This window comes from Salminus brasiliensis, chromosome 22 (genome assembly GCF_030463535.1).
Source record: "Salminus brasiliensis chromosome 22, fSalBra1.hap2, whole genome shotgun sequence".
NCBI classification, from domain to species: domain Eukaryota; kingdom Metazoa; phylum Chordata; class Actinopteri; order Characiformes; family Bryconidae; genus Salminus; species Salminus brasiliensis.
The window spans coordinates 22,494,806-22,521,686 of NC_132899.1; the positions used below are offsets into that span (position 1 = coordinate 22,494,806).

The following is a 26,881-nucleotide window of genomic DNA, read 5'->3' on the forward strand; positions in this document are numbered from 1 at the left end:
CTGCCTTTAAATACAGGAACTAATGATCAAATCTGGAATATCGTCCATGTACAAATGATGTGATCACAAAACCTTTCAGCAAAAAAACAATAAAATATGAAGGATAAGGCCCCTAAAACTTTGAATATTTCTTTTTTATATATAGCTTAATATTCCGGTCATTTTCTAAGCACGGCAAAAAAGAACATTCCTCTTCTTACCTTAACATTTCCAGTGGGTTTGTTTCGTGCACTTGGATGCCACATTTGGGACAGTCGTTGCTGTCTTCAAAATGCTGGACGATGCAGCTTTTACAAACTATGAAGGACACAGAAAGGAGAGATATTATTTTTCATGAACGCAGCAAAGCCACCAGGCTGTTAAACACTCAGGAACAAACACGTTTAACAAGCAAGTTTGACTCCCTTTACAAACCGTCTCACAACAGACAGACACAACAGAATTACACACAGTTCTATGATGGAGCATTCAACTTCTGCCTTTTGTGAGAAACCTGAGCACCATATCCTCAGGGCAAATCTCAGTTTCATTGACATCTGAATGTCTGCCAAAACTGCATTTGCCCTTCCTATATCTCCTGTTCAAGCTTTTTTTATAGTTGTGTGAAATTGCAGTGTGTCTGCAGCTGTAGGGCTGAAATCTGCATATCTGCTGTGAGCAGGGTGGGAGTGAAAGTGAAGGAAAAGTGAAACGAAGCCTGTGGCCTGGCACTCAGATAAAGGCTTCAGCGGGCCCGGCTTGGCCAAAGCTGCACCTATCATATTCCCCCAGCTAACCGCAGCAGAGCACAACTACCTCAGTCTATACACACACACACATTCACACAAACACACACAGGCCTACACTTACCCTTCGTTTGATACAATATCAGGATGTGAGATTATACAAATATAATAATAACCGTAATGATAATCATAAGAAGAAAAGCAGATATTAAAATAACACATGGAAAAGCTGAGGAAAAAAACTCAAATCTGAAATCATTCCACATCGACCTCCAGAAATGGACTGGACAAAATTATCGCTGCCTTTTCCAAACTGTAAGCAATAACTGGATTTCAATCCTGCTTCTTTAATTTGTATTTGCGGCAACAGTAACAGATGCTGGCGATATAGAAATCACATGTTCAGCCAGTTTCAATGGAGGAACCACACTGAGCATGGAGGAAAGACAGAAGGGCAAGGATGGAAGAATGATAATTGTGGAAAAGTATGGACAACATGAAGGCTACAAGTCCAGAGATATTAATGTTCCTGTGTTTACTGTGATTCACGTCATTGAGAAGTTCAGGGCACTGCAGCTAACCCCCCTGGACGTGGACGGTAGAGAAAAATTTATGGAATGAAGAATTGCCTGAATGGTGGCTAAAGAACCTCAATCAACTTCCAGCTGACCTGCAGATGCAAGGTACAACAGTGTCTGCTCACCCTATCCGACACCATCTGAATGAAATGGGGCGCTAGAACTTACCTGTGGAAGCCACAATCATTCTGAGAGAATGAGGCCAGGCTGCCTACGATCAAATATGGTGGAGATTGTATTGCTGCTTTGAGAGCTGGATGCCTTGACTGTGTGCATGGCATTATTAAATCTGAAGACTACCAGAGAACATTGGAGCACATTGTAGGACCCAGCTGGATCTCTGTCAGGGGTCATGGCTCTTCCAACAGGCCAATGACCCAAAGCATACCTCAAAACGCACCCTGGAAAGGTTTACATGTCACAGCCTACTTAGGTACTGTTGCTGACCACAAGCATCCCTTCATAGCCACAATTTACTCATCTTACTCACCCAGCTATTTGATGCACCATGTATGAAAGCAAAGGTCATCTCAAACTCATACTTTTACGAATAGGACAAATTCAATGTTCTTCAGTGACCTTCCCAGTCACTGGATCTGATTCAATGAAGGTGCATTAAGGTACACCCACCTGATGGTACACCTGAGAGCAAAGGAAGGCCCTACCCAGATTTAGTATAGTGTTCCTAATAAAGTGCTTGATCAGTGACAAATACATTCAGTTTTGTTCCAGTTAATTCTGGGTCATTTTATTGTGGACTGTTAACGCAATTTAAAAGACATCTAGAGTTATCCAACGGAGTTACAAGGTATGTGACAAGATGAGGTTTGTGACAAGACAATAAATATGTAAAATAAAAATCTGAGCATCGTACTCATCTTATATCTTATTTATATCTCATTAAAACCTGTGGTAGTGGTTCACTGTTTAAAATAAAGCTGAATTTTCATCACAGTGAGCCAGATCGCTTCCCTCGCCAACTGTTGGCCGTTTCAAGGGCATGTCTCTAAAGCCCAGGCAAGTTTGGAGTGCAGTATGAATGTCTATGAGTCTGGTTTGGGGCAAAGAACCTGCCTGCAGCTTTTCATAATGTTTTAACCGTGTTCAAGCCTTAAATCTTCAGTGTGCTGATGAGACTACGGGTAGGATGCAAGCAATTGACACACCATGTATGTATACCAGGTATATGATTTCTGGCAGCTCAGTTTATTTGCATAAAGTACTTCCAGGAATAACTAGGGCAGAGTGTTAAGTGTCCTATCTGATCACATTATTGCAGACCTAGAATACACCTAGAGCTGGGTGATAAGGATATAAATATATCACAATATTTAAAGACATTTTTTACGATACACAATATTTATTACAATATTTTGTCATGTAGACAAAATGCACTAATAGTGTACATTTTTAAAAACTGCTTCCCAAATATTCTACCATACTGAGCACTATTCACCCCATTAAATTAAATAAGATTGAGTACACTCTCTGTAATGAAATGTGCAATAAATTAGTGCTGTTTAAGCACTGACGATATCCTTGATTCACTAATAAAAGCATATTGTGTACCACGATGTTCCTGTGTTTACTGTGTTTCACGTCATTGAGAAGTTCAGGGCACTGTAGCTAACCCCTCTGGACGTGGACGTCCAGCATATTGTGTAACACGATAACAAAATTCATCATGATACGATAAAATATTGTCATATTGCCCAGCTATATGCACACCTATGATACAGTTAAAAAAATTCTAAAAAAACAAAAAACAAAATGCATATCACTGTGCAACATTTCTAAGGGTGCTTTCACATCTACCTTGTTTGGTGGAGACTAATCACTCTTGTCGAAATCAAAAGAAAAATTATTCAGTTTGGTCCACAAATCATAGTAAATACCATTATCTCCAAATGAAGTGCAAACAAAAAGACAATGGGGGATCTTCATAGATGTGTCCTCCAAGACTGATCCAGGAACTTAAAGAAGAGCCCAGATGAACATCTAAGGTACTGCATGCCTCTATCTACTCAGCTAAGGTATCATTCATGATTCCACCATTAGTGGTGGTTCCGTGCGTCTGTCTATGGGTTTGTGTGGTACTGACCAATGGACACTTCTTTGACCAATGGCCTTCTTTTTTTTCCCCACATTCCACTATTTTTGTGAAGCAAAGACTCTGGTAAACCCATTTCAAACACCAAGACAGTTCGTCCACATAATTTAAGGTATGTTTCCATGAAAAATAAAGAATTTCTAAAGTTTCTCTTCAGATTTTCAGGTTTAGGGCAGAGTATGTCTTCTATGAGTGCTCTAGGTCACATGGGGTCTCGTTATAGAGAAAGCCGAGACTGTTCTGAACATTTTGATATAAAATGTGGGTTTATCTAGGGGTGGGAAATATAATGATATTTTACCGTATTGTGATAAATTATGTTATAGTGATACACGATATGCCTTTCTAAGCATATCAAGAATATCATCAGTGCTTAAAGAACACTGATCAACTGCACATTTCATTACCAACCATAAAACCACTACTTTTTGCATTAAGCTTATTTATTTTTTATATATATATTTTTTTGACTATTTATTTTTTGTAATATTAAGTGAGTACTATTCACTCACTATTACTGAGTGAGTAAACACTTACCGCCCAGATACTCATTTTCACAGGTGCCTAAAATCTTAGCACATATATACTGTATATAAAACAAGGATTTTTAAAGCATAACCTTAAAACCTAACTCTAAGCTTTGCCTCCGTAACTTACGAAAGGCAGTTGCACTTTCAGTTGAAATACTGAGCATGTATTGAGCATGTAGCATGGCCCAGTACTCTGCTTTGGACTCTGATTGACCAGTAAAGTCACACACATAACCACACACACTCACACAATTGCAATTTCCCTGCATTCACTAACACTTGCAGTCTCGCGGACTGATGAGTCCACTGTTACAGAACTCAAATAGTTAAAGAAAAAGCTATAGACTTGTCTCTGAGAGCAATCTGGGATGTCAGATCGGCAACAGACACAATCAGGTCAGTAATATATAGAATGGTCTGGGATATGGGGGGGGATATAGGGCATATTAGCCCCTTGAGCAAATTGGAATGTGTGCGTAACTGCCTGGCTGTATGCTAGGGAACTGACCTATACATCATGCATGGCCATTCTGAGCCCTGCTGTCGGATCCATTCACCCATGAACAAGAAGCCAGTGCTGCAATGGCCAACAGTGTCTGTATGATTGCCCACATCAAACGTACTGGTTAATCAATACTGAGGTGCACTAAGCCAGCTCCGCTAAGTCACACCAGCACTCTTCATGTTAATGCCTCAGGCTGTGAAAGTAAAGACGAACCCTCCCATCAGAAGCAGGACACCTCAACCAGGCTCCGAATTACAACTGAAGCCATGTTTTTTTTTTGTTTGTTTTATTCAGCTCCTTCAAACAAATCATTTCGACACAAAAAGCTCATTCAAGGAGGAGGATGTTTGTTGTCATGGTGACTAAGGCTGCAGATGACTTGTGATGTGCTCACCCTGATGACTGGAGATGTGTGTCATTCCTGCCAGCGAGCCTTCACCTTTACCATTCCACTCCATCAAGCACACGCATACCTGCCACTTACCACCTACTAAATAGAGGGCTGCATACGCCAGTCTCGAAATCACGTTTACATATTTACTATCGCTGAACCTACGCTTCGTCATGAGGGATCAGATTACTGTTCTGTCCATTTCTATTCATCTGCCATTCATATTCATCTTTATTATCAGTAATCTGATACCTAGCATCGGTGTGATGACAATGGCAGCGGAAAATGCTGCGTCGGATATTGCAGGGAACAAAAGAATGAACCTGAATAATAAATCCAGCCTGAAATATTACAGAATTACTTGCAGTGTAATATATATATATATATATATATATATATACAGTGAGTCCAAGAAGTATTTGATCCCTTGCTGATTTTCTTCGTTGGCCCACTAATAAAGACATGATCATTCTATACTTTTAATGGTAGATGTATTCTTACATGGAGAGACAGAATATTAAAAAGAAAATCCAGAAAATAAATCTAAGGAATATATATTAATTGATTTGTATTTCATGGAGTGAAATAAGTATTTGATCCCTTAGTATTCATTAGCAGTTCTGGCTTTTACAGACCAGTTAGACACTCCCAATCAACTTGTTACCTGACCTGAAGCCACCTGTTCTCACTAATCACTTGTGTGAAAAACACCTGTCCACAGAATCAGACAGATCACACAGATTTCAAGTCTCCAACATGGGTAAAACCAAAGAGCTGTCACAGGACCTCAGAGTCAGAATTGTTGACCTTCACAAAGCTGGAATGGGCTACAAAAAGATTAGTAAGGTGTTGGATGTGAAAGTAACAACTATTGGTGCAATTATCAGAAAGTTTAAAGAGTATAACATGACAATCAACAGACCTCGGCCCGGTGCTCCAAAGAAGATTTCGCCTCGTGGGGTGGCAATGATGCTGAGAACAGTCAGAAATCGTCCTGCAACCACTCGGCACGAGTTAGCAAATGACCTGAAGGCAGCTGGGACCACAGTTTGCAAGGAAACAATTGGCAACACTTTGCGCAACAATGGATTCACATCCTGCAGTGCCCGAAAGGTACCCCTGCTGAAGAGAGCACATGTGGAGGCGCGCCTCAAGTATGCCAATGATCATTTGAAAGATGAACCAAGTTATTGGGAGAAGGTTTTGTGGTCAGACGAGACCAAAATTGAACTTTTTGGCCTCAACTCCACCCGCCATGTGTGGAGGAAGAAAAATGCTGCCTATGACCCCAAGAACACTGTGCCCACCGTCAAGCATGGAGGTGGAAGCATAATGTTTTGGGGGTGTTTCTCTGCCAAGGGTACAGGGCTACTTCACCGCATCACTGGGAAGATGGATGGAGCCATGTACCGCACAATCCTGAGGGACAACCTCCTCCCCTCTGCCAGGGATCTGAAAATGGGCCGTGGTTGGGTCTTCCAACATGATAACGACCCTAAACATACAGCAAAGGCAACAAAGGATTGGCTCAAGAAAAATCACATTAAGGTCATGGAGTGGCCCAGCCAGTCGCCAGACCTCAATCCGATCGAAAATCTATGGAGGGAGCTGAAGGTCAGAGTTGCCAAGCGACAGCCCACCAACCTTCATGATTTAGAGAGGATCTGCAAAGAAGAGTGGGCCAAAATTCCCCCTGGTGTGTGTGCTAAACTTGTGGTTAACTACAACAAACGTCTCACCGCTGTGCTTGCAAACAAAGGCTTTGCCACTAAGTATTGAGTGTGTTTGGCAAGAGGGATCAAATACTTATTTTCCTCATTGAAATACAAATTAATTAAAATATATTCTTTAAAATTATATTCTGGATTTTTGTCTTGATATTCTGTCTCTCCATGTTAGAATATATCTACCATTAAAAGTGCAGAAGGATAGTGTCTTTATTAGTGGGCAAACAAAGAAAATCAGCAAGGGATCAAATACTTCTTGGACTCACTGTATATATATATATATATATATATATAGTGTAATGTAAAGCGAGGCAGGGCCAGTGATAACATCAGCAGCCACATGTAGCATTACTGCTAACATAAGATCCATAGAAGACGAGCATCCAGGCTTTTTTTTTGTTCTGGCACCGAAGTGGTGGGACGAACTTCCCCTAGGTGTCTTGAAACCCATCTCTTCCAAGAGTACTGACTGACTTTTGTAGTTAGTAGTATCTAAGCTTAGAAGGATTTAACTAAGGATATTTTCAGAGTAAACAGTGAAGCACTTCTGTAAGTCGCTCTGGATAAATGCTTTGAATGTAAATGTAAATGTAAACATAAGAAAAATGACTAATCTAGTAGTAGTAGTAGTAGTATGTTATACACTCATATTGTTATAAGCAAAGTCACCTATTAAGCACATGCTTAAAATGCAGTCTCTTGCTTTTAAAAAGGAGAAGCTATTAAGAAATGGCTGTTCAGGGAAACCGTGGAAGTCAAAATCAAATCTGGAAGACCCAAAAAAATCTCTGAGCACTGCTTGTATGTTGATAAGACAAACCAAAACTATGGCTGCCAGTGACCTGCATGAAGGCTTAGCTGGGTCAAGAGGGCGGTGCGCCGTTCCACTGTGCAGCATTGCTTGCACAAACCTTCTCTTCACTGAGGAGTCACTGAAGAAAGAAACTTTAACTGTAACATTGCCACACCACTTTCCAAGTAGGCTAATGGACATCAGAAAGTAGTGCTGTGGACTGATAAAGTTCACATTTTGATCAATCATGCTTGGCAATACTGCACGGGTGCAGGGAAGAATGGATTCCGTTAAAAGGTTAAAACTACAGGACGGTGTCTTCTTCTCCTGATTTAAAATATATGATTAGTGATTGTATGATTAGTGATTACTAATTATTAAAAATAAAAAAAAACACAACAAAGTGTGTCATGTGGCCATGGGTACTCAAACTTTTGCATAACACGTGTAAATGTTACATTTACGTATTTATGTGTAATGCTAATCCAGACCAATGTTTTCCCAATTACTACATTTTATATACCGTCGCAAAACTGAAGCTTTTGGAATGACCCTCACACTGGCCCCTCGTCTAAAAATCATGGAAGGTTTATGACTCGATCTCAAAACAAGCTGTGCATGCAAGACAACCCAGGAATATCTCAGAGTTAGAGAGTACAAAAATGTCCAACTACAGGGACTGAAGGACCTTTAGCTGCTAACAGCTGCTACGTGTGTTTACAAGCTGCAACGTCTGCCAAAGGATGTGCTTCAGAGTCCTGACTCTGTAAGGTGCCTAAACATTTGCACAGACACATTAATGATTATTTTCATGTAATAAAAGACAGAGTAATGGCCCTTTCATACCAAGTACGATGTTTTTCTTACAAAAAAAAACGGATGTGACTTTCAGCATAGTGGACCCTTGACACCCACCAAGTCTGACACGTTTTGCATCAGTGCTCATTAGTGAGGGAAGTCATAGTTCCTCACGATTCTTCGTCAACATGAACAGACTAGGATGCATCTAGATAAACTTTACAACTTGCTACATACAGTTCTCACCGTCATTCCCCAGCCTTTCAGCTCTGCTCCACCATAAAATTCCCTTAACCTCCAGCGTGTTGCTGCTCATCATATAATCACTCGTTAAGATGAGCTGCTCTGCCGCCGTCTGGATGCTCATTTGTTTGGTCTGAAACCAGGGCAGCGGAGCTCTGATTGGTCAGCCTGATTTTAAAGCATCAGAAAATAGAGCGGGCTCCGATTACCCAGCGTCTGAAAGACATCATTAATATACGTGTTTAGTCAAAACTAATAATCAGACACGGTGTGAAAGGGTCTTTACTGTGCTTTAGGATTCCTTGAAAATGTTCTTCTATATTGGAATAGCTACGCAGGCTGATAAGCGATTATTCTCAATAAAAAAAAAAAAAACTAAGTGTGTCATGTGGCCATGGGTACTCAAACTTTTGCATAACACGTGTAAATGTTACATTTATGTATACATTATGTGTAATGCTAATCCAGACCAATGTTTTCCCAATTACTACACTGTATATATCGTCCCTGTCATGCAAAAACCTCCAAAATCTCCAAAACAATTTGAATGGAAGTCAATGTCAAAAGATTGTATTCCAAGTCAATTTCTATGACATTTCATATTCTGGCAATAAAAATGGAGATATAAAGGTTTTGTGTGACAGCAATGATATATGTTTATATATCAACATCAGCACCAGACAGGGCTGCACAATACACTGTTTCAGCATCGTCATTGCAACAGTCACATTGCAGGATATATATATATATATATATTATTTGCTGTTTGATACAATAGGAAAATCACCACTGTTCTCATTTTCCAAGACATGTCTACAATATCGTTTATTCTACTCAAATCTTGGACACACAGAGTGCATTATTAATATCAATGCCATGTTGGAGCATTGACTTCTGGGGAAATCCGGTGACATTTTCTGTATTGTTTAATATCACTGAAAATAATCGTAATGTCCATTTATATCGTATATCGTGCAGCCCCAGCATCAACAGATATGTACATGAAAATGATCGGATATCGTGCACCCCTACTAGTTCTAATAGTAATAATGAAAGTCATATGAAGTCAGCTCCCGCAGTGTGAACACAGATAAAAGGTGATTACTCTGGTAATAACCACATTAACCCCCCCCCCCCCCCCCCCCCCACCCCTAAACTGTTAGCAGCCCAGTCTTTCTGGAGCTTTTAGAAACCGTATTTGTGGAGGCAAAGCACTCACAGGTATGCAGGCACTCTGTCACGGTGGTGGGCTTGATCAGGTATCCTTTACACACATAACAGGTGATGAAGTGGTTGAAATCCTTGACTAAGTGCTTCCTCGGTGTGGTCATTTTCACCTGTTGCTACCAGGCTGGTGGGGGATATCGGAGAGACACGCGGTACAGGGCGGGTGAAGATATATGGAGTGAACAGCTGGAGGTAGGGCTCAGAGCCTGGCTCTGCCGGATGGCGCCTTGCCTTTACTTCCAGCCATGCTCAATGTTTGGCGATATCACGATATCATGTGTGCTGCATTTTCACCACTGAGCTCCCGCGCTGAAGCCCTCCGTATCTGTGGGGGGGAAGAGACAACAGTGTTTATAAAAGGACTCCTAGCTTCCATTTTCCCACAAAATCCCTAGAGAGGAACAGAATCGTACAGTGCTCATTTGTGTGCAGCTTGATTTAAATGAACACTGTCACTGTTCGTTCAACACTGTAGGTGTCCATTAACCTCTGAAATGCCCAGACGCCACCAGTGGGTCAAAGCTCCCATTCTTCTCTCCATTCACTTAAGAATAACTTGCCTGGTTTTCCATGTAATAACCGAGGTATAATAAGCCTGGGAACTGTAGAGGTTACAACACTTCAGACGTTCATTCAAGCCTTGCAAAAAAAAAAAGTATTCAGCCACCTTTGAAAGTTATGAGATTTGATTGGATTACAAACATCACTTACATCAATGGTTCCAGTCAGCAAAGCCATATGTTCTTAAAGTTAAGTTTAAATTTGAGTCAAATTTTTACATCATATTTGATCAGCAGATCTTTTAATAACACAGAAACTGAAGAAGCTGCTTGCAGAAGTTCTCAACCCCTTTCAATAAGAACTTTAGGTCTGTTGGGGTTGGTTGGTTGGTTGGTTTTCACCAGCTTTGCTCACTGTTTAGAAGCGATGTTCAACCGTTCTGCCTGGTAGATTTACTCAGAGGGCTCGTTTTCACTATGAGTTTTGTATCCGGATAGTATCTGGTATCTACTTTGGCCCGATTCTGTTTACATTTGTCATTAAAACGTGCCCCCAATGTGACCAGATGAGATCCGATTTAACTTGTATCCCACAGGTTTGTTGCCCAGGCTGGTTGGATGACACTTGTGGACCACATTTTTCAAATATTCGCCATTGGACTGAGAACAACCAGTGCTGTTTGGCTTAGGATCACTGTGCCTGGGATCGCTTAAGTTTCTCCCAACTAGGGCTGGGCGATATGGCAAAAATATGCTTTGGTAGCGGCAGGTTCTTAAAAACTGCTGTATAAATACTGTCCTATACTGAGTACAGTGAGTTATATTCAGGATCGGATGCACTTCATCTAACTAAACAGTGCTAATTACACTCTCAGTAATGTCCCACGATCCGCTCAGAGAAGCCTATTGTGTATCACAATACAATTTATCATGATTTTAACAGAATCTCATCATATTGCCCACCCCTACTCCCTATTGCTTCCCTCCCTATCCCAGGAGGGAAATTATATACATAATATCTATCCTTTGAGTAAACTTAGAGCTTCCATAGAAGAAGCTTTTACATAAAGCTGATCTATTTAACCCTTTAACACTCTTGTTACACACAAACGCATATTATTCATGAACTACAGGGACTCCAGGCACAGGACCTACGCACACTGGTGGGGCTATATTCCTTGAAAATAGAAGTGAGTAATAAAACTTCCAGCCTGCCGGCAGACCATTGGTCACTTAGGTGGTTTAATTAGGTCACTTTGAGGGACTTGAAAAATAAGATATGACACAGTACAAAATATTAAAGTGGCTAATTTGATGACTTTCATGCCTCTGAATACTTTTGCAAGGCACTGTACTAATTCAGCCCTAAAAATATGAACAGTGGTACTTCAGAGGGGTTGTAGATGTTCATTCAACACTTACTGTTAACTCAGAACTTCAATACCATACCTGCTCATTCATCACTGGGTGCTTTGCTGTGTCCTGACATGGGTCATTCATAGCCTATGCTGCTATTTAAATACACCATGTCCAAAAGACACCTGTAGACACCTGTAGATTTTACCTATTACCTGGGAGTTTGTCCCCCGGTTTGCTGCAGAAACAGCCTCTACTCTTCTAGGAAAGGTTCACACTAAATGCAGCGAGGGTCTTTATATTTTGCCCTGCTTCAACGTGTACAGAAAGCTTGACAGTGAAACATTACTGTGAGGATCTGATTGCATTTGGCCATAAGAGCATTAGTAGGGTCAAGCACTGAAAAGTTCTGGGTTAGTTCTCCATCTCAAACTAAACGTATTAAGATGGAGCTCTTTTACTCCAGAGAACAAAGCTGGGAGGGGGCTTATTACCCCTCTAGCTCAGTGGTACCCACTGTCCTACATTTCAGTAGTTTGCTCCTCTAACACAACACCTGCAACTCCGGAATAGCCTGTTAATGAGCTGATTAGCTGGATCAGGTGTGTTGGGAACCGAGTAAACAGTAAAGTGTGCAGGGCAGGAGGTAAATGTCACTCAGAGAAACATCGCTTTGAGAGAGAAAGAGGGGGCGGAGCTTCCACCCAGTATGACACACAAGTCTTTCCATGAGATTGATGGATTAAGCTTCCATAAGGTCCATACAAGATCTCCATACAAAATTTTACCATTACCATTAGCTGGATCAGGTGTGTTGGGAACCCAGTAAACACTAAAATGTGCAGGACAAAGGGTCCCCCAGGACCAGGGTTGGGACCCACTGCTCTCGCTGATGCTTGGCATTGGGATCCCATTCTATTTTTTACCTAATGTAGCTTTGAATCCATCCAATAAAACCAGGTGTGTGGATACTTTTGGACGTGCAGTGTGTTGTGGTCAGTCCTGTAGAAAAGCTCATGGAAAAACTTACAGGCGTACAGGTGCGTGCTGCGTCACACGGCGCGGAAGCCCCGCCCCCTTCACTCTCTCACTCGCTTTCTCACTAGCTCTCTCTCTCTCTCTCTCTCTCTCTCTCAAAGCGAAACTGATGTTCCTCAGAGTGACATTTACAGGATAACCACTAACGGACTGCCAGATCTCTCCGACTGCAGCTAAAAGCCCGAATTCTGGGTCAGTTTCTGTGAAATTCGGGTGTTTTAGGCTACAGAAAGGGAAATAACGTTAACCCTCCACTTTCAGCCGCTGGGGAAATGGCTTATCGGCACGTCAGCTTAGCACGGTGCCTCAAAGTTAGGCAACCGACCAGAGGGTGGCTAAAGTTTACCCAGCCCCCCCACACAACACCTTCCCTCCAATTCGGGCTGGAGGTGTTTCACACACAGAAGTGCAGCTGTCATACTGTGAAAAGCACCAGCAAGGACCAGCAGGTCCTCCTCACACCGTCCCCCAAGCTAAACCGCGCGCATCTGCTAGCCTAATGCTCCATAAGCGTCAACACGCCGCACGCCTGCGGGTCTGTGTGCTCCACCCAAAGCTGCTGTCATCAGCCTCGGCTCGCTACGGTGAGAGGAACAACGTGCCGGAGCGTAAACATACGGCGTGCTAAAAGAGAAGGGGGAAAGGCTCAGGAATCCGCTAACTATCACTGAGCTGTCATGCAGCCCCGAGGACCAAACACATGCTCTGGGCAACTTGATCTACGACACACGATACGGTCTCCCTCTCAGCCCACTCCAAACTTTAGCACCGAAAAACGAGACGCCACAGCATCGCCTCGCCTCCCCTCGCCTCCCCTCGCCTCGCCTCTTACCTCCACCAGATCACCAGCCCTCCTTCATGGTGGCGCGCTGCTCTCTCCGCCTGGGCTGTTCAGGGGTCGACTTGGTTTGTCACATGAGAAAGTAGAAGAGCAGAAATACGGAACTGGTTTCAGAGGAGATGATGATGTGTGTGTGAGTGTGTGTGTGTTGGGGGGGGGGGGGGGGTGAAAGGGGCGGAGGAGTTTGCAGCGCTTGTTTACGCATTGCTGCTTTCTTCACTCCTCCAGCAGATCATATACACTCTCTGATTGGACACAAACTAGGGCGCAGCCTTCACTCTCCTGCTGCTCGCCTGCTGTACGACTGCGGCCCGGAGCTCTTAACTTCCTCAAACCTGTTTATCAATCGAGAGCAGGACTACAGTAAAGAGATAGCAGACAGGCTCTGGGACAGCTGGAGGTGTAGTCAGGGGCGTTTCTGAGTGAGTGGGGGGGCTTAAACGACATCCTATTAAGGGGACACTCCCCCCACACACTTACACACACGCACCCAGCCACTCATCTCAGTCATTTTATCCAGTAGACATAATTATGTATAAATATATACATGATTCATATTGTTCTGAAAATATGAGTGCCACAAATAATATATAAATAATAATAATAATAATAACTTAACCACAGCACTGTACATTTTATGTGGCGCAGGGGCCCTAAACAACTGCTTACACCCCACCTTTCTGCAAAAAGTGACCCTTTATCTAATAGCACAGTAATTGCTATTAGATCTGTTTTACAGCCTTATTTAGTTACTCTATGAACTATACTGTATATGGCTGCTGTCCAATGAAAAACATGTATCTCCAAAAATAGCAACCAAATTTCTAACAGTAGCATCAACTGCCTAATACTGAGTACCTCAGATCTGACCATTCAGGGCATGAACTACACAAAACCTCTGAAGGCGTCCTGTGGTATCTGGCACCAAGACATTAGCAGCAGATCCTTTAAATCCTATAAGTTATGAGGTGGGACCTCCATGGACCACGAGCTAATGAGAGTTAGCTGCCCAAGCCCCTGACACTGGTCCTATGCTCGCCCATTTTACCTGCACATCACCTTCAAGACTTGACCGTTCACCTGTTGCCTCATATATGCCACCGCTTGATAGATGCCGCTATAGAAAAACATAATCAATGTCAGTGGTACTAATGTTTTGGCTGATCGCTGAATAATTCCCTTTCAAAATATCTGTCCACCTTTCTGCAAAAAGTGACCCTTTATCTAATAGCACAGTAATTGCTATTAGATCTGTTTTACAGCCTTATTTAGTTACTCTATGAACTATACTGTATATGGCTGCTGTCCAATGAAAAACATGTATCTCCAACATAGCAACTTTACAGGAGAATCCAAGAACCTCTATAACATTCAATGGAAGTCAATGTAAAATAATTGTATTCCAAGTCATCCAATCCAGAATTGTAGTACACAGTGTACAGAGCTGCTACAGGGTTCAAATGATGAGGTGGACTAAATATGGACAAAAATTGAGATACATGTTTTTCATTGGACAGCGATGAAATACAACAGTCCTAAATGGGCTGAAAAGAAGCCAGTTTTTGGGCTAGAAAGCACATGTGGCCAAATATGAAATGGTTCTCTGGTCACATGAGACCAAAAAAATGATCTTTTCGGCTAAACAAGCTAACATTTGAGAGAAAGTTCACTTTTCAGCTGGACAATGCCCCAAGCACAAGCCCAAAGAATCATAAGAGCGGCTCAGCAACACTTAATGGCTAGTAAGGCAATGTCCATCCATTTGAGAATAGTTGACTCTGTTTGAAAATTGTGGTCCACAAGCATCATCCAACCAACCTGAAGAACCTGGAGCAAATCTGTCAGGAAAAGTGGGTGAAAATATCCCCTTACTCCCAAATAGTGAGTGAGCAACACTGGTAGCCAAAGATGATTCTACTAAGTACTAGTCTGAAGGCCGTTGTAGGGCTTTAATACTGGGCTCCTCAGTTGCCTAGCAGCTCTGAAAATCTGACTTGACTAATACTAAGAAATGGTTTTAATGTTTTAAGTATTTGCTGACCAATGTTTGACTTTAAAATTAAATGAAAGGTATTACAGTGTTTTACATTGAATAAAATGCTAATATATACTGTATACACTATATTTATTTATATATTTGTTCTTTTACAGAAACATAATGTGTTCCTAATAATGTGTTCCTAATACATAATGTGACTCGCAAAGGCTTGGGCACATTCCTTTAAAACGATCTGCAAAATCTTTTTTTTTTTAAGCATTTCTAACGGATGTACATTTTGAATGAGTGAAAAAGCAAAGGAGAGCCATGCAAAAGTTCAGGCACCCCAAGAGATTTGCTCTGGTAACTATGACCAAAGTCTCAGACCTTAATTAGCTTGTTAGAATTATGGCTTGTTCACAATCACTGTTAGGAAAGGCCAGAAGATCCTTAAACTCCTCAAATCTTGTCCCACAGTCTGCAGCCATGGGCTCCTCTTGGGCTTCTCAGTTGCCTAGCAGCTCTGAAAATCTGAAAATAAAATTGATGCCCACAAAGCAGGAGAAGGCTTTAAGAATATAAGAATAAGAATCATGTTTTCAGGTAGCCGTTTCCTCAGTCCGTTACGTTATTAGGAAATTGCAGTTAACAGGAAAGTCCGGTGGAGGTCAGGTTGACCAAAAAAGAACTTTCCAAGAGAACTGCTCATGGGATTGCTAGAAAGGCAAATCAAAACCCCTATTTGACTGCAAATACCATCAGGAGGATTTAGCAGACTCTAGAGTGATGCTGCACTATTCTACTGTGCAGCAACTCCTGCACAAACTCTTGCCAGAACAATTACAGAAATTGTAACTGACATAAAACGTCATCTTCAACCCGCCAAGCTATTCACAGTTACAAACCAGGGGTGCTCATAATTTTTTGAATGCCATGGTATGTGTTACTGTAAATACTTCAGCAAGTAAAGGATGACATAATTACTAAAGTTGTGCCCAAATTTCCAACAGTAGCATCAACTGCCTAATATTGAGTACCTCATATCTGACCATTCAAGGCATGAACTACACAAAACCTCTGAAGGCGTCCTGTGGTATCTGGCACCAAGACATTAGCAGCAGATCCTTTAAATCCTATAAGTTATGAGGTGGGACCTCCATGGACCACGAGCTAATGAGAGTTAGCTGCCCAAGCCCCTGACACTGGTCCTATGCTCGCCCATTTTACCTGCACATCACCTTCAAGACTTGACCGTTCACCTGTTGCCTCATATATGCCACCGCTTGATAGATGCCGCTATAGAAAAACATAATCAATGTCAGTGGTACTAATGTTTTGGCTGATCGCTGAATAATTCCCTTTCAAAATATCTGTCCACTTCTTATCAATTAAACTTGTAAAACTCGGCTTCACGTCTAAGATCCCACTGTTTAATGAATGACCACAAGTGCTCTGACTAAAAGCCACAGTGCACAGGACATTGTCTTCATTCCTCTAATGTGTTCCCAGGGTGGGACCAGAACTTGGGGAACCAGCTGAAAGTGAGATATAATTACCCCTTAGCAGCTGGTGAGGAAGGCTCTCTTAAAAGAAATCAATATATAAATTCAGAGTCCTTGATAGAGGAAAAAAGCCTGCCGCCTACTGCATAATTAGCTGCCCTTATAGGCTTTCTATGAGAATGAGAGATACATTAACAGCCTGAAGATTGGAATAAGGCCCCCTATAATGATTCTGTAAAGTTAATTGGTTTCTTTATAAATTATGTGAGAATATAATTTTGGCTTCATTTTTGTATCACACACCTATAAAGCCTAACACTAGCCCTGAAAATAATGGCTTTTTGTCCACTGACTAAATATATATATATACACACACACACACACACACACACACACACAATATACAGGGTGATCTGTATATTATGCTGTCCCTCAGTGTAGCTTCATGTTTAGGACTATATTTTATTTTTCAACATTTTATTATTTCCCAGCAGCCCACTTAAGATTCAATGACCTCTTAAGTAAATGACCTCTTTTTTTCTGACCATCCTGTATTGTGCTTCGTTTAAAAAACAGCCTCAGCATTGGTAAAGTTAAGAGTTTCCTGGAACAAATCCAACCTTTAAGCACAGTCCACATATTTTAATATATTGGAGATCAGGACTTTGGGAAGGCCACTCCAAAAGCTTAATGTCAGCCTGATTTATCCATTCCGCAACCACTTCTAAAGCATGTTTGGGTTCAGTGTCTTGTTGGAACACCCAGTCCTGTGTACGTTTTATTGGTCTAGTGGCTGATGCTTTGAGGCTATGCTGAATAGTCCTCCTTCTTCATACTTCACAATGCTGCTACCACCACCATGCTTAACAGTTGGTCTTGGGGTTGAAGCCTCACCCCTTGCACTCCTCCCTTTGTCTCATCTGACAATGGAACTGTTCCTACAGAAGGCTTTGTCTTTGTTCATGTGACCATCTGCAAACAATTGCAAACTAGCTGAGCTCAAAGATGTTGATTCTAGGACAGGGGCTTCTTTCTTGGACAGCAGCCTCTCAGTCCGAGGATATGTAGGACTTGCTTGGCCGTGGACAGGGACACTGGTGATCCAACAGCTTCTGGTTAATGGCAAGCCTGTGTCTCAGTGGTTCTTGGGTTGTTCTTGACCATCCAGATCTATTTTTTCCTGGCTGAGGATGACAGTTTTTTGGGCTTCTTCCACGCCTTGGCAAAATGGCTACACCTTCTAATAACTTGAACTTGATGAGCTTGGAATCTGCAGTTTTTCAGTAATGGCCCCATTCCTGACTACGATCATCCTTCTCAGATCTGCACTGAGCTCACTGAGCTTTCCCATTGTACTTTATGTTGGTCAATCCAATTAATGCTGTCATATGAATTTTTTAAATGTGAGCCAATCTGTAGCCAATCATGATCACTAACAGGGAGTTGAGTTGAGGCCTTGGCAGGATATAAGACATTGTGGAACTCTAATTCAGCTCCCCTGAATTAATAATGAGAGTGGCCGTATGTATATTTATGACCCTGTATATATAATTTTGACCCTGTGTAGACTTCAGAAGCCCATCTCACTTAATCAGTAGTTGTCAGACATGTATATTTCATGGAAGTTTACTTACTGAGTCCTGTCAGTCATGACATGATGCTACTGCCTGACGAGAAGCTGTTTAACTGAGGCAGAGTGGAGAAAACGGACGTTACTAATCACTGCAGTACTGCGCTCTGTACACTTGCCTTTGACAGCAATTATGACAAATGAGGACCAGCAAGTTCGAGCTCCAGGATGGGAAAAAAAGAAAACGGCCTCAAAGAGAATTTGAGACACAAAAGCAAGGACATCGCCATAAGAGGCTTTGGTGTTTCCACCACAGCCCAGACCTTGGGTAATTTTTCAAAGCAAAGAGCATCACTGCTTGCAGCTTATCATGAAAGTAGCATATTGCTGCTAAGGTGAGAAACTGCTCAGAAGGTAATGTCATCTCTAACCTTTAATTTAGCTTAGCCTTGTGCATGGTGCACTGTTTTGGCACAATGTGCATACTGTGTAAGAAACTGGACAGTGACTTTTGCTCATGTATTGCAGCACACTGGACTGGATCAGGTGAGGTATAGTGCAGAATGTCAGCTTTAATAGGAAGCTAGGTGTATCTGCATTGGGTGAACTATCTAAGAATCACAGAGCTTTTTACACACACTACTGTCTCTTAACGGTAGAACCAAAGAAGTGTCCATGGCAGTAGAACAGGGCTTGCTGTGCAGCATGAGGACACTTAGCAATAGCAAACAGGCCGGCAAGCCACAGAAATCCCATCTGGAAGAGAACTATTAGAAGGGTCAATAACACACTCCAGCATGCAGCCTGCATGGGGCGTCCATCATGTCCATAAAGAGAAAAAACACCAGCATGACCTCAGACATGGGCATAAGCTTCCAAACACTGGACACACTGGAAGAGGAAAGGCCGGTTTGCAGTTGTGGAACATCAATCTGAGAGGAGGAATGAGGAAACTGTAACGACACAAAAGGAACTACTTCATGATCTGAAAGCCACCACCTCCTTTCTGAAGTTCCATGCGCATGTATGGCTGACTGTTGAACTGTATCTCGTCTTTATTGGTGATGCGAGTGTGGAGAATAGCAGAAGAAGGAGGAATTCTTAAGTGTCTTAACTGTTCAGATCCATTAAATACCCCAAAACCACAGTAGATGGAAACAAACTGGCCAATTCAATCAACTGATCTGAAGATAAAAGCCATGGAAACCAGCAGAAACTGAAGCTGGCTGCATTGCAGGCCTGACAGAAAATCATTAGAGAAGGTCCTAATTCTAATTATACTAAATACAGTGTACAAGTAGACCTGGCTTGTATCTCACTCATTCACTATATTCACTGACTCACTCACTCACTCACTCATTCACCACCTCACTCATTTACCAGGCCCCTCACTCATTCACCAGGGCCACTCACTCATTTACCAGGCCACTCACTCATTCACCACCTCTCTCATTTACCAGGTCCCTCACTCATTCACCATATCAGGCCACTCACTTATTCACCACCTCTCTCATTTACCAGGTCCCTCACTCATTCACCACCTCACTCTTTTACCAGGTCCCTCACTCATTCACCACCTCATTCTTTTACCAGGTCCCTCACTCATTCACCACCTCACTCTTTTACCAGGTCCCTCACTCATTCACCACCTCACTCTTTTACCAGGCCCCTCACTCATTCACCACCGCACTCATTTACCAGGTCCCTCACTCATTTACCACCTCACTCTTTTACCAGGTCCCTCACTCATTCACCACCTCACTCATTTACCAGGTCCCTCACTCATTCACCACCTCAGGCCACTCACTCATTCACCACCTCTCTCATTTACCAGGTCCCTCACTCATTCACCACCTTACTCATTTACCAGGTCCCTCACTCATTCACCATCTCTCTCATTTACCAGGTCCCTCACTCATTCACCATCTCTCTCATTTACCAGGTCCCTCACTCATTCACCATCTCTCTCAATTACCAGGTCCCTCACTCATTCACCACCTCAGGCCACTCACTTATTCACCACCTCTCTCATTTACCAGGTCCCTCACTCATTCACCACCTCACTCTTTTACCAGGTCCCTCACTCATTCACCACCTCACTCTTTTACCAGGCCCCTCACTCATTCACCACCGCACTCATTTACCAGGTCCCTCACTCATTTACCACCTCACTCTTTTACCAGGTCCCTCACTCATTCACCACCTCACTCATTCACCAGGTCCCTCACTCATTCACCACCGCACTCATTTACCAGGTCCCTCACTCATTTACCACCTCACTCTTTTACCAGGTCCCTCACTCATTCACCACCTTACTCATTTACCAGGTCCCTCACTCATTCACCATCTCTCTCATTTACCAGGTCCCTCACTCATTCACCATCTCACTCATTTACCAGGTCCCTCACTCATACACACCTTACTCATTCACCAGGTCCCTCACTCATACACCACCGCAATCATTCACCAGGTCCCTCACTCATTCACCATCTCACTCATTTACCAGGTCCCTCACTGATTCACCATCTCACTCATTTACCAGGTCCCTCACTCATTTACCACCTTACTTATTTGCAAGGTCCCTCACTCATTCACCACCTCTCTCATTTACCAGGTCCCTCACTCATTTACCACCTTACTCATTTACCAGGTCCCTCACTCATTCACCACCTTACTCATTTACCAGGCCACTCACTCATTCACCACCTCTCTCATTTACCAGGTCCCTCACTCATTCACCACCTCTCTCATTTACCAGGTCCCTCACTCATTCACCACCTTACTCATTTACCAGGTCCCTCACTCATTCACCACCTCTCTCATTTACCAGGTCCCTCACTCATTCACCACCTTACTCATTTACCAGGTCCCTCACTCATTCACCATCTCACTCATTTACCAGGTCCCTCACTCTTTCACCATGTCAGGCCACTCACTTATTCACCACCGCACTCATTTACCAGGCCACTCACTCATTCACCCCCTCACTCATTCACCCCCTCACTCATTTACCAGGTCCCTCACTCTTTCACCATGTCAGGCCACTCACTTATTCACCACCGCACTCATTTACCAGGCCACTCACTCATTCACCACCTCACTCATTTACCAGGTCTCTCACTCATTTACCACCTCACTCATTTATCAGGTCCCTCACTCATTTACCACCGCACTCAATTACCAGGCCACTCACTCATTCATCACCTCTCTCATTTACTAGGTCCCTCACTCATTCACCAGGCCACTCACTCATTCACCACCTCTCATTTACCAGGCCACTCACTCATTCACCACCTTTCTCATTTACCAGGTCCCTCACTCATTTACCAGGTCCCTCACTCATTCACCAGGCCACTCACTCATTCACCACCTCTCTCATTTACCAGGCCACTCACTCATTCACCAGGTCCCTCACTCATTCACCAGGCCACCCACTCATTCACCACCTCTCTCATTTACCAGGCCACTCACTCATTCACCACCTCTCTCATTTACCAGGTCCCTCACTCATTCACCACCTTACTCATTTACCAGGTCCCTCACTCATTCACCACCTCACTAATTCACCAGACCACTCACTCATTTACCACCTCACTCATTTACCAGGTCACTCACTCATTCATCCCCTTACTCATTCACCAGGCCACTCACTCATTCACCACCTCTCTCATTTACCAGGTCCCTCACTCATTCACCAGGTCCCTCACTCATTCATTACCTCACTCATTTACCAGGTCCCTCACTCATTCACCACCGCAATCATTCACCAGGTCCCTCACTCATTCACCACCTCTCTCATTTACCAGGTCCCTCACTCATTCACCACCTTACTCATTTACCAAGTCCCTCACTCATTCACCAGGCCACTCACTCATTCACCACCTCTCTCATTAATCAGGTCCCTCACTCATTTACCACCTCACTCATCTATCAGGTCCCTCACTCATTCATCACCGCAATCAGTCACCAGGTCCCTCACTCATTCACCACCTCACTCATTTACCAGGTCCCTCACTCATTCACCACCTCACTCATTCACCAGACCACTCACTCATTTAACACCTCACTCATTTACCAGGCCACTCACTCATTCACCACCTCTCTCATTTACCAGGTCCCTCACTCATTCACCAGGTCCCTCACTCATTCATTAACTCACTCATTTACCAGGTCCCTCACTCATTCACCACCGCAATCATTCACCAGGTCCCTCACTCATTCACCACCTCTCTCATTTACCAGGTCCCTCACTCATTCACCACCTTAATCATTTACCAAGTCCCTCACTCATTCACCAGGCCACTCACTCATTCACCACCTCTCTCATTAATCAGGTCCCTCACTCATTTACCACCTCACTCATCTATCAGGTCCCTCACTCATTCACCACTGCAATCAGTCACCAGGTCCCTCACTCATTCATCACCTCTCTCATTTACCAGGTCCCTCACTCCTTTACCACCTCACTCATTTATCAGGTCCCTCACTCATTCACCACCGCACTCAATTACCAGGCCACTCACTCATTCATCACCTCTCTCATTTACTAGGTCCCTCACTCATTCACCAGGCCACTCACTCATTCACCACCTCTCATTTACCAGGCCACTCACTCATTCACCACCTTTCTCATTTACTAGGTCCCTCACTCATTTACCAGGTCCCTCACTCATTCACCAGGCCACTCACTCATTCACCACCTCTCTCATTTACCAGGCCACTCACTCATTCACCAGGTCCCTCACTCATTCACCAGGCCACCCACTCATTCACCACCGCAATCATTTACCAGGTCCCTCACTCATTCACCACCTTACTCATTTACCAAGTCCCTCACTCATTCACCAGGCCACTCACTCATTCACCACCTCTCTCATTAATCAGGTCCCTCACTCATTTACCACCTCACTCATCTATCAGGTCCCTCACTCATTCACCACCGCAATCAGTCACCAGGTCCCTCACTCATTCACCACCTCTCTCATTTACCAGGTCCCTCACTCATTCACCACCTCACTCATTTACCAAGTCCCTCACTCATTCACCACCGCAATCATTCACCAGGTCCCTTATTAATCAGGTCCCTCACTCATTCACCACCGCACTCATTTACCAGGCCACTCACTCATTCACCACCTCACTCATTCACCACCTCTCTCATTAATCAGGTCCCTCACTCATTTACCACCTCACTCATCTATCAGGTCCCTCACTCATTCACCACCGCAATCAGTCACCAGGTCCCTCACTCATTCACCACCTCTCTCATTTACCAGGTCCCTCACTCATTCACCACCTCACTCATTTACCAAGTCCCTCACTCATTCACCACCGCAATCATTCACCAGGTCCCTTATTAATCAGGTCCCTCACTCATTCACCACCGCACTCATTTACCAGGCCACTCACTCATTCACCACCTCACTCATTTACCACCTCACTCATTTATCAGGTCCTTTACTCATTCACCACTGCACTCATTTGCCAGGTCCCTCACTCATTCACCACCGCACTCATTTACCAGGCCACTCACTCATTCATCACCTCACTCATTTACCAGGTTCCTCACTCTTTCACCACCTCACTCATTTACCTGGTCCCTCACTCATTTACCACCTCACTCAATAACCAGGCCACTCACTCATTCACCACCTCTCTCATTTACTAGGTCCCTCACTCATTTACCACCTTACTCATTTACCATGTCCCTCACTCATTCACCAGGCCACTCACTCATTCACCACCTCTCTCATTTACCAGGTCCCTCAATTATTCACCACCTCACTTATTTACCAGGTCCCTCACTCATTTACCACCTCACTTATTTACCAGGCCCCTCACTCATTCACCACCTCACTCATTTACCAGGCCCCTCACTCATTCACCACCTCACTCATTTACCATCTTACTCACTCATTCACCATCTTACTCACTCAGTCACCACCTCACTCATTTACCAGGCCCCTCACTCATTCACCACCTCTCTCATTCACCAGGTCCCTCACTCATTCACCACCTCACTCATTCACCAGGTCCCTCACTCATTCATCACCTCACTCATTTATCAAGTCCCCCACACATTCATCACCTCACTCATTTACCAGGCCCCTCACTCATTCACCACCTCACTCATTCACCAGGTCCCTCACTCATTCATCACCTCACTCATTTATCAAGTCCCCCACACATTCATCACCTCACTCACTTACCAGGCCACTCACTCATTCACCACCATACTCATTTACCATGTCCCTCATACATTCATCACCTCACTCATTTACCATCTTACTCACTCATTCACCATCTTACTCACTCAGTCACCACCTCACTCATTTACCAGGCCCCTCACTCATTCACCACCTCTCTCATTCACCAGGTCCCTCACTCATTCACCACCTCACTCATTCACCAGGTCCCTCACTCATTTACCACCTCACTTATTTACCAGGCCCCTCACTCATTCACCACCTCACTCATTTACCAGGCCCCTCACTCATTCACCACCTCACTCATTTACCATCTTACTCACTCATTCACCATCTTACTCACTCAGTCACCACCTCACTCATTTACCAGGCCCCTCACTCATTTACCACCTCTCTCATTCACCAGGTCCCTCACTCATTCACCACCTCACTCATTCACCAGGTCCCTCACTCATTCATCACCTCACTCATTTATCAAGTCCCCCACACATTCATCACCTCACTCACTTACCAGGCCACTCACTCATTCACCACCATACTCATTTACCATGTCCCTCATACATTCATCACCTCACTCATTCACCATCTTACTCACTCATTCACCATCTTACTCATTCAGTCACTCACCCACTCACTCACTCATTTACATGCTTGCTCACCCACTTATTCATTCACTCATACACCCACATACTCATTTACTCACCTGGCAGAGCTGTTATTGGAATGTGAGAACCCTCTATTTTTCACTGCATTGTAGAACCTCAAGCAGGAAATTGTACTTGTTGGTTGAAAAGTAAAATCAGATCTCATCTGGTCACACTGGGGACGCATTTCAATGACAAGTGGAAACAGAATCCGATCAAAGCAGATCCAGATACTATTTGGATACAAAACACAAGTTAATGCCAGGTGTGAACAAGCCCAGCTCACTCAGTCAAGCATTTAGAAACTGAAGATTTTCCACAGGGGGCGCTATTATCACTCAAGTAACTAAAGTGGTGCTTCACAGCAGTGACACTGAGTATCCTTGTTTGAATGTTACCCACCTTTTCCCAATGACTTCTGTTTCACTGAAATGGACAGATTATGGGTACCAAAGGCTAAGATTAGTGTGTTTCAGTCTTTATGTAAACACCCTCAAATTAAAGCCCTTCAACCTCATAGTCACTACTTTACTTCTAATCCAGAGTGCTGGAGTTCACCGACAAAGCAACAGAAGAGTCAAATGTTTCGAGTCCGGCAAGGATATTTTATAATCTGGAATTCCTACCTATAAACAGGAATACTGACCTCTGCCAGTGTCCATAAGGGGACCCAAGTTAGGTGAACCAAAAAAATAAAGCCGGTGAAGGGCTCTAGGCTAAAAGCTAACCTCAGCTTAAGGAGGCACCCCTTGCCCCTCGGGAAAAGCATCACTTAGGGACAGCATTGTTTGGAGAACATGCCATTCGGAAAAATTGACATTTAGGATAAGCAGCCCCTCAAGGAAACAAAGCCAACAGCTAAGATGCTAAAGTTTGCAAATTAGCAAGAAGTATGTGTTGGCATAATCAGATAGTGTTTACTAGACTTCATGTCATGGTATAAAGTTTTCTACATGTTAAAGGAAAGCTGCTGATGTAAGCATGTATTGAAAAGCGAGTGCCCTCTGTCGCATGTATCAGTGGACAGCCCTGTGCTGTAATATAGAGAAGGGTCAGCTTAGAGCACTTCTCAGCAGTTCCCTCATTAATAAACATACCACACATACCAGCGCCTGTGCTGTGTGCCCTCTCTTCACCAGTCACACTCACTCTGTATGCAAGTGTGACTGTGTGAATCAGTATATTTACCGCCAAGCAGAATTAATGTGTGAACATTTCCATTAGGAACAAAAGGCATCTGGAAATGGAAATCTGCTCATGCCATTTACACCACTGACAAAAAAAATCCCCCAAAACAAACAAGGTCAAATACGCACAGGAGCAAACGAAGGAAACGCTTCTCTATATGAAAAGCCCTTTCACACACTGAGACCTTATGATACTTCCTCATGTGAATACTTGTAAACGCAGAGCTGATGTGCTGTCATTGTTTTGGGTGGGACAGGCCTAAAACACTGAAGACAATGAGCTGCATTTCATTAAGGTGAGTCATGGCATCTATGCAGCGTGCGGATAGTAAACAGACAGACGAAAAGTGCAGACAGAGGAGACAAATGTCTCTTTTTAATTATGTAAAGTGTTTACACGCTTTAACATTGAGACTTGATGATGACCAAGAC

The 26,881-nt window shown here is 43.3% G+C and overlaps 1 protein-coding gene across 1 annotated transcript in view; it reads right to left on the minus strand.

Annotated features, from left to right (window-relative positions):
• pcgf5b (polycomb group ring finger 5b) overlaps window positions 1-13,504 on the minus strand; it is a 35,780-nt gene extending 22,276 nt beyond the window's left edge. Inside the window, exons 1-3 of the mRNA XM_072667317.1 lie at window positions 13,354-13,504; window positions 9,620-9,952; window positions 201-297 (exon numbers count right to left, since the gene is read on the minus strand). Coding sequence (XP_072523418.1) covers window positions 201-297; window positions 9,620-9,731 — 209 coding nt within the window. The 5' untranslated portion in view covers window positions 9,732-9,952; window positions 13,354-13,504. The remainder of the gene's footprint in view (window positions 1-200; window positions 298-9,619; window positions 9,953-13,353) is intronic.
• Window positions 13,505-26,881: the final 13,377 nt, after the last annotated feature.